Genomic DNA, 10,000 nt, shown 5'->3' with positions numbered 1-10,000 from the left:
CACATCTGAAGCGTTTAAAGACTCTATTTGTCTGTTGTTTATTTCTAAAGAAACACGACGATGTATAAAAGGCTCCATTACCTTGTAGCTCACGTTATGGTTTTGTAGCAGACGCTTTTATAAAAATAGGCTAACGATTGGGTCATAACCACGAGACTTATGGTGCGTTCTCTTTGTCTTGTAACCGCGACTAGTAGCTCGAGTGTGACGTCACATCCGCGTCGAAAAACGAATAACCTGCGGGGTTGTTGCGTTCTTTTTGTCACACGATACTACGAGTCGGAGAAAAGATGGATTTTTGTAACATTTTTTAGTAACATTTAGGATTCTATTCACCCAGTTATTGACATATTACACACATATATTTCACAGTTTGATACATGAAAATTACGTTCTGATTAACGTTAACGTTAGGCTACTGCTCTGCTTTCTGCTCCAGACACAGCACTATGTTTAACTCCTAATAAGACTTTAGAGACATGTCTATAGGTAGTAGTATACAGCACTATGTTTAACTCCTAATAAGACTGTAGAGACATGTCTATAGGTAACAGTATACAGCACTATGTTTAACTCCTAATAAGACTGTAGAGACATGTCTATAGGTAACAGTATACAGCACTATGTTTAACTCCTAATAAGACTGTAGAGACATGTCTATAGGTAGCAGTATACAGCACTATGTTTAACTCCTAATAAGACTGTAGAGACATGCCTATAGGTAGTAGTATACAGCACTATGTTTAACTCCTAATAAGACTGTAGAGACATGTCTATAGGTAGCAGTATACAGCACTATGTTTAACTCCTAATAAGACTGTAGAGACATGTCTATAGGTAACAGTATACAGCACTATGTTTAACTCCTAATAAGACTGTAGAGACATGTCTATAGGTAGTAGTATACAGCACTATGTTTAACTCCTAATAAGACTGTAGAGACATGTCTATAGGTAGCAGTATACAGCACTATGTTTAACTCCTAATAAGACTGTAGAGACATGTCTATAGGTAACAGTATACAGCACTATGTTTAACTCCTAATAAGACTGTAGAGACATGTCTATAGGTAACAGTATACAGCACTATGTTTAACTCCTAATAAGACTGTAGAGACATGTCTATAGGTAGCAGTATACAGCACTATGTTTAACTCCTAATAAGACTGTAGAGACATGTCTATAGGTAACAGTATACAGCACTATGTTTAACTCCTACTAAGACTGTAGAGACATGTCTATAGGTAGCAGTATACAGCACTATGTTTAACTCCTAATAAGACTGTAGAGACATGTCTATAGGTAGTAGTATACAGCACTATGTTTAACTCCTAATAAGACTGTAGAGACATGCCTATAGGTAGCAGTATACAGCGCTATGTTTAACTCCTAATAAGACTGTAGAGACATGTCTATAGGTAGCAGTATACAGCATTATGTTTAACTCCTAATAAGACTGTAGAGACATGCCTATAGGTAACAGTATACAGCACTATGTTTAACTCCTAATAAGACTGTAGAGACATGTCTATAGGTAGTAGTATACAGCACTATGTTTAACTCCTAATAAGACTGTAGAGACATGCCTATAGGTAGTAGTATACAGCACTGTTTAACTCCTAATAAGACTGTAGAGACATGTCTATAGGTAGCAGTATACAGCACTATGTTTAACTCCTAATAAGACTGTAGAGACATGCCTATAGGTAACAGTATACAGCACTATGTTTAACTCCTAATAAGACTGTAGAGACATGTCTATAGGTAGTAGTATACAGCACTATGTTTAACTCCTAATAAGACTGTAGAGACATGCCTATAGGTAGTAGTATACAGCACTGTTTAACTCCTAATAAGACTGTAGAGACATGCCTATAGGTAGTAGTATACAGCACTGTTTAACTCCTAATAAGACTGTAGAGACATGTCTATAGGTAGCAGTATACAGCACTATGTTTAACTCCTAATAAGACTGTAGAGACATGTCTATAGGTAGTAGTATACAGCACTGTTTAACTCCTAATAAGACTGTAGAGACATGTCTATAGGTAGTAGTATACAGCACTATGTTTAACTCCTAATAAGACTGTAGAGACATGCCTATAGGTAACAGTATACAACACTATGTTTAACTCCTAATAAGACTGTAGAGACATGCCTATAGGTAACAGTATACAGCACTATGTTTAACTCCTAATAAGACTGTAGAGACATGTCTATAGGTAGTAGTATACAGCACTATGTTTAACTCCTAATAAGACTGTAGAGACATGTCTATAGGTAGTAGTATACAGCACTATGTTTAACTCCTAATAAGACTGTAGAGACATGCCTATAGGTAGCAGTATACAGCACTATGTTTAACTCCGAATAAGACTGTAGAGACATGTCTATAGGTAGTAGTATACAGTACTATGTTTAACTCCTAATAAGACTGTAGAGACATGTCTATAGGTAGTAGTATACAGCACTATGTTTAACTCCTAATAAGACTGTAGAGACATGTCTATAGGTAGTAGTATACAGCACTATGTTTAACTCCTAATAAGACTGTAGAGACATGCCTATAGGTAGCAGTATACAGCACTATGTTTAACTCCTAATAAGACTGTAGAGACATGCCTATAGGTAGCAGTATACAGCACTATGTGTACCACTTCTTCATTTGGTTACAACAAAGACAAAAGTGCTTAAAATTGTAGAAAACCACAATGTTTACTACGTGTGATGCACAACGTAGCCATCTTTGAAAGTGAACGCGGGGTCCTCTGAGTTCAGACGACTTGACGACTTGACTTGACGTATATATTTTGACGAGTCGTATATCTTTTTGCAACTTCCGGTTCGTAACACCGGAAAACAACTCGTAAATCGACTTCGGTGGACAAAAAGAACGCACCATTACTGTCACACAGTAGAGGAATTACCGTATAGTACAGGAGAAGCTCACAGGCAGTTTGGACTTCCATTATCTGTTTAGGTTTAATCACTAATGTTAACTAGCATGTTAGTGATCAGTAATTAGCCTGTGTCTATGTTATCTCCTTACATATACCTACACTCTCCGTCTCTGTAAGATTGGGAATGATTGAGATTTCTCTCGGCACAGCTACCAGAAGACTTCACACTTTCAGACACGTTGCTCACGTCACATCTACGTCTTCAAGCTCAGTTGGAGGCTGCTCAGTAACACTCAGCCAGCCCCGGGAAAGAGACTTCTGATATCCTCCACTGGTCTCAGACCAGAGACACGGGGTCTGGTGGTCCAGTTTATATATATATATATATATATATACTATACTGTCTGTGGTCCTGTCCCCTGCAGGTTCTGAATTACTGGGTGTTTGGGCGGATCTTCTGTGACATCTGGGCAGCTGTGGACGTGCTGTGCTGCACGGCCTCCATCATGTCTCTGTGCGTCATCTCCATCGACCGATACATCGGCGTGCGCTACCCGCTGCAGTACCCCACCATCGTCACCGAGAAGCGGGCGCTGCTCGCCATGCTGGGCGTCTGGATCCTCTCCATCGTCATCTCCATCGGTCCGCTGCTGGGCTGGAAGCAGACGCCATCACAGGTACCGAAAATACCCATCATGCAACAGTGAAAACTAGGGATAGACTGATTATCAGCTGTATCTGTGTTTTATTTGCCTGATAGCCGATAAAGTTAATTAAAGTGCACATATTCTGCTGATTTTCAGGTTCATAATGGTATTTTAAGGTTGTACCAGAATAGGTTTACATGGTTTAATTATCGAAAAACACCATATTTTTGTTGTAACTGCACAGCTCTCTCTCTCACTGCTGCAGATCCTCTTTTCACCCTGGTCTCTGTTTTAGCTACAGAGTGAGACCTCTTTTCATCTTCTTCTTCTGTACTATCTTTGATTGCACTCGCACATGCTCAGTAGCTCAGATGGTAGATCATGTCAGCTAGCTCCATAGACGGTAAAAGAAAGGCTGTTTCTCCGACTTCAGTCAGTTCCAAGGCAGGATCAGCTGGGAGACTTCTTCTAAACCAGGGAGCACATGGAAGTAGTTCTTTTGGAGATCATGGTGAACAGGTGTGTGTTGAGGAACTCCTGAATCCGACTAATACGCCCTCTATGTTAGAGGCAGAGCTGGAGGATGACGGGGGATTGTCGTCGATTTCCCAGGCGGAAGTCACTGATGTAGTCAAACAACTCCACAGTGGCAAAGCCCCGGGGATTGATGAGATCCGTCCAGAAATGCTCAAGGCTCTGGGTGTGGAGGGGCTGTCCTGGTTGACACGCCTCTTCAACATTGCGTGGAAGTCTGGGGTATCACACTTCTCAGCCTCCCTGGTAAAGTCTACTCCAAGGTGCTGGAAAGGAGGGTTCAGCCGATAGTCGAACCTCGGGTTGAGGAGGAACAATGCGGATTCCGTCCTGGTCGTGGAACAACGGACCAGCTCTTCACTCTCGCAAGGATCCTGGAGGGAGCCTGGGAGTATGCCCAACCCGGTCTACATGTGTTTTGTGGATTTGGAGAAGGCGTATGACCGGGTCCCCGGGAGATACTGTGGGAGGTGCTGCGGGAGTATGGGGTGAGGGGGTCTCTACTCAGGGCCATCCAATCTCTGTACGACCAAAGTGAGAGCTGTGTCCGGGTTCTCGGCAGTAAGTCAGACTCGTTTCAGGTGAGGGTTGGCCTCCGCCAGGGCTGCGCTTTGTCACCAATCCTGTTTGTAACATTTATGGACAGGATATCGAGGCGTAGTCGGGGTGGGGAGGGGTTGCAGTTCGGTGGGCTGGGGATCTCATCGCTGCTCTTTGCAGATGATGTGGTCCTGATGGCATCATCGGCCTGCGACCTTCAGCACTCACTGGATCGGTTCGCAGCCGAGTGTGAAGCGGTTGGGATGAGGGTCAGCACCTCTAAATCAGAGGCCATGGTTCTCAGCAGGAAACCGATGGAGTGCCTACTCCAGGTAGGGAATGAGTCCTTACTCCAAGTGAAGGAGTTCAAGTACCTTGGGGTTTTGTTCGCGAGTGAGGAGACAATGAAGCGGGAGATTGGTCGGAGAATCGGCGCAGCGGGTGCGGTATTACATTCAATCTATCGCACCGTTGTGACGAAAAGAGAGCTGAGCCAGAAGGCAAAGCTCTCGATCTACCGGTCAGTTTTCGTTCCTACCCTCACCTATGGTCATGAAGGCTGGGTCATGACCGAAAGAACGAGATCCAGGGTACAAGTGGCAGAAATGGGTTTCCTCAGGAGGGTGGCTGGCGTCTCCCTTAGAGATAGGGTGAGAAGCTCAGTCATCCGTGAGGAGCTCGGAGTAGAGCCGCTGCTCCTTCGCGTCGAAAGGAGCCAGTTGAGGTGGTTCGGGCATCTGGTAAGGATGCCCCCTGGGCGCCTCCCTAGGGAGGTGTTCCAGGCACGTCCAGCTGGGAGGAGGCCTCGGGGAAGACCCAGGACTAGGTGGAGGGAGGTCCAGCTGGGAGGAGGCCTCGGGGAAGACCCAGGACTAGGTGGAGGGAGGTCCAGCTGGGAGGAGGCCTCGGGGAAGACCCAGGACTAGGTGGAGGGAGGTCCAGCTGGGAGGAGGCCTCGGGAAGACCCAGGACTAGGTGGAGGGAGGTCCAGCTGGGAGGAGGCCTCGGGGAAGACCCAGGACTAGGTGGAGGGAGGTCCAGCTGGGAGGAGGCCTCGGGAAGACCCAGGACTAGGTGGAGGGATTATATCTCCAACCTGGCCTGGGAACGCCGGGATCCCCCAGTCGGAGCTGGTTAAAGTTGCTCGGGAAAGGGAAGTTTGGGGTCCCCTGCTGGAGCTGCTCCCCCCGCGACCCGACACCGGATAAGTGGACGAAGATTGATGGATGGATGGATGGTGTGTGTTGTAGTAGTGCTTTGCTATTGAGAACGAGGTAGCATGCTAGCGTTAGCATGCTAACGCTAGCGTTAGCATGCTAACGCTAACACTAGCATGCTAACGGTTGACGTAGAAAGCCGTGCAGATGTTGACCAGCTCACCAGGAGACTGAAGGCAGGACACATTCAGAAACCAGATCTCACTCAGAACACCATGGAGGGATTTTTTTCAAAGTGTGTATGTGTGTGTGGAAGCACCAGAGACACAAAATAACACCCCAAATCACCAGAAAAAGTGTTTTTTTCATAATATGGGCACTTTAAAAAGTATGAATATACGGTTGGTGGAGAATGTTTCTAATCAAAGTGCAACTCTGCTGGTCTCCCCCAGCGCGACACCGAGTGTGCCATTATATATTTAATAATTATGAACCTGAAAATGAGCATAATATGGGCGCTTTAAGGATTTCTTCTTTTGTTTTACGTTTCACTTGACCACCTTCTTATAACCCCGGTGGACTGTGAACACACCAAGATTATTTGCTTTGCATTCAGGTGACAAAATACAAAAAGGACTGTGTGTAAAAAGACTTATTTAATTTCTAAATGTGGAATGAATGAAGAAAGTGATATTATCAATGCAAAGAAAGGAAAAACTAACTGTTGGACATTTAATGTCTCTTTAATTGTGGAATTGGAATTGGAAGACTTTTTAAAAAATGTCAAATTTCTTCCTGATGTTTAACAATTTACCATAGACGCTGTTTTACAGGGAACATAAAAACTCAAAATGTATTTATTTAAAGTGGCTTTGAATATATACAGTACAGGCCAAAAGTTTGGACACACCTTCTCATTCAATGCGTTTCCTTTTTATTTTCATGACTATTTAAATTGTAGATTCTCACTGAAGGCATCAAAACTATGAATGAACACATATGGAATTATGTACTTAACAAAAAAGTGTGAAATAACTGAAAACATGTCTTATATTTTAGATTCTTCAAAGTAGCCACCCTTTGCTTTTTTATTAATAAAGGAAATAATTCCACTAATTAACCCTGACAAGGCACACCTGTGAAGGTAAAACCATTTCAGGTGACTACCTCATGAAGCTCATTGAGAGAACACCAAGGGTTTGCAGAGTTATCAAAAAAAGCAAAGGGTGGCTACTTTGAGGAATCTAAAATATAAGACATGTTTTCAGTTATTTCACACTTTTTTGTTAAGTACATAATTCCATATGTGTTCATTCATAGTTTTGATGCCTTCAGTGAGAATCTACAATGTAAATAGTCATGAAAATAAAAAGGAAACGCATTGAATGAGAAGGTGTGTCCAAACTTTTGGCCTGTACTGTACATATTAATATGGGTGCTTTAAACATGCAAAGTCACTGGCGTCGGGGTGCAAGATAGGGCCCTGATTGAGTGTGAAACAGTTTGTTTGAGAATGTTTCTAATCGAAGTGCAACTCTGCAGGACGACACCGAGTGCGGGATCACCCAGGAACCGTTCTACGCGCTGTTCTCGTCGCTCGGCTCCTTCTACATCCCGCTGGCCGTGATCCTCGCCATGTACTTCCGCGTCTACGTCGTGGCCAAGCGCACCACCAAGAACCTGGAGGCCGGCATGATGAAGGAGCGCATGGCGGACTCCAACGAGCTCACCATGCGGATCCACTGCCGCAGCCAGCAGATCCAGGAGCTGTGTCCCGCCAACGCTGGGGGCGGAGCTTCGGCCGCACGCAGCTCGCTCACCGTCAAGCTGCTCAAGTTCTCCCGGGAGAAGAAGGCCGCCAAGACGCTGGGCGTGGTGGTGGGCATGTTCATCCTCTGCTGGCTGCCCTTCTTCCTGGTGCTGCCCATCGGTACGTTCAATGCTAACCGTTGCTTCTAACATTGGCTGTCTGTCTGTCTGTCTGTCTGTCTGGGGGGTTCTGCAGGTTTTATGTCTTCTTTTTTTTTAATTTTTAATTTTATTTAGAATCTAATACAGTACAGGCCAAAAGTTTGGACACACCTTCTCATTCAAATGCGTTTCCTTTTTATTTTCATGACTATTTACATTGTAGATTCTCACTGAAGGCATCAAAACTATGAATGAACACATATGGAATTATGTACTTAACAAAAAAAGTGTGAAATAACTGAAAACATGTCTTATATTTTAGATTCTTCTCTCAATGAGCTTCATGAGGTAGTCACCTGAAATGGTTTTCACTTCACAGGTGTGCCTTGTTAGGGTTAATTACCAAAAACTGCAATTACCTGAAATTCAGAGCAGACATTTGGGCAGATTTGCCGACTGTGAGACTCAGAAATTCCCCCAGAAGAAGCAGAGAGACAGTTTTCATATTCAATTCAATTTTATTTATAGTATCAAATCAAAACAAGAGTTATCACTTCACAGATAGAGTAGGTCTAGACCACACGCTATAATATACAAAGCAAAAATGTACACACACAACATATTCAGGCTGTTGTAGGGCTGGGAAAGAAAATTGATTTGATTTAAAAATCAAGTTGGTAGGTCAAATCGATTCATATTTTCAAAAAATTGATTTTTCACTTAGAGAAAGGGTTTGCCTTTGCAATTTTGTTTATGTTGATGCACTTTAATTAAATACAATAAATATATATTTTAGAAATATATTTACAGTTCGCAGTTATCTTGTTTTAAATGGAAGGGGGGGAAATCAAATTGTAAATCGCAGGTTTTTTGTTTTTAAATCGCAGATTTTTTTTAGGGAAACAAATCTCCCAGCTCTAGGCTGATGTTAAAAATCATTGTTTTGCTTGATTTGCTAAATTCTCTGACAGCTAAGGAACTCTTTTGATGCCTTTAGTAGGGCTTCGTGTCGACAAAAATGTGATAAAAAGCGTACAACAAATGTCGGAAAAGCAACAAATTTACAGAAAGGTGGCAAAGGTCTGAGAAAGCCACAAAAAAGTTGGAACGAAAACAACAAAAATTAGGATAAAAGCTACAAAAATGTTTAAAAAAAAACTAGAGATGACCCGATACCATTTTTTGCTTCCCGATACCGATTCCGATACCTGAACTTGCGTATCGGCCGATAGCGAGTACCGATCCGATACCATTGTGTCATATATTTTATTATGTTTTAACAGCTGTATACTACTATCTCTGTATGGATGTGATATGATTTCTATCTTTGTGAAACATGAACAACAACAAACAATGAATGCCCCAGAACTTTCTTTTATTCTCCAGTTTGACAGTCAGTTATAACGGAAAAAGAACATAAATAAACTACTTTAACGTAGATTTTCTTTAGGGCTTTATTACGTGGTATCGGATCGGTGCATAAACTCCAGTACTTCCCGATACCGATACCAGTGTTTTAGGCAGTATCGGAGCCGGTATCGGAACATCTCTAAAAAAAAAACTGTGACATGCAGTAACACAAGCACGTCAGTAATCTCTCCATGTCTGGTCCTTGGTGGGATTCTCTTTTTCCAGTGTGGCCCTCTGGGAAACTGAGTTTGACTCCTAGGGGTCCTCTGGAGGACTGCAGGGGGTACATTAGATCTTTTTGGCTAAATGTTATACAGTTCCAAGGCTATAGTTACTTCTACTCTCTTTTTTTCCTCCAAGATTGTTGCTTTTTTCAAAGTTTTTGTCGCTGTTTTTGAATGTTGTCGCTTATTTGAATTTTTTTGTCACTTGTGAGTAGGGTTGGGTATCGTTTTTTTTTTTTTTTTTTTTGATTCCGGTGCTAAATCGATACTTTTAAAACGGTGCCGGTGCCGGTGCCTAAACGGTGCCTGAACCGGTACTTTTCAATAAAGTTAAAAAAAAAAGAAGAAGAAAAAAAATAAGGGTAGTAAACAACAGTCAGTGACATGTTTATTGCTAAGGCCATGGTCGAAATTAAAGATTTAATAATAACGTAATAACTACAACAAGAACAATAACTTATTTCACCAGTAAATTGCTGTTGAACCCCAGATGGGAAAAGGGTATTTTACAATTACTGTGAATGCACCACGAGGCTACCTGTTTTAAGTGAATCTGTGTTGTTTAATTCCGACAACGGCAGCTGCAAGTGAACGCACCGTCTGTGTAGTTTAATTCCGACAACGGTAGCTGCAAGTGAACGCACCGTCTGTGTAGTTTAATTCCGACCATATAAACAT

At 42.5% G+C, this 10,000-nt stretch overlaps 1 protein-coding gene across 1 annotated transcript in view; it reads left to right on the top strand.

Annotated features, from left to right (window-relative positions):
* Positions 1-10,000, top strand: part of LOC114566268 (alpha-1A adrenergic receptor) — a 32,914-nt gene that overhangs the window by 2,972 nt on the left and 19,942 nt on the right. The window contains exons 3-4 of the mRNA XM_028594597.1: positions 3,325-3,576; positions 7,320-7,707. Of these exons, the coding sequence (XP_028450398.1) occupies positions 3,325-3,576; positions 7,320-7,707 (640 nt within the window). The remainder of the gene's footprint in view (positions 1-3,324; positions 3,577-7,319; positions 7,708-10,000) is intronic.

This window comes from Perca flavescens, chromosome 13 (genome assembly GCF_004354835.1).
Source record: "Perca flavescens isolate YP-PL-M2 chromosome 13, PFLA_1.0, whole genome shotgun sequence".
NCBI classification, from domain to species: Eukaryota; Metazoa; Chordata; class Actinopteri; order Perciformes; family Percidae; genus Perca; species Perca flavescens.
The sequence above is the reverse complement of the archived record's forward strand: the minus strand, read 5'-3'. Positions and strand labels throughout refer to the sequence as shown.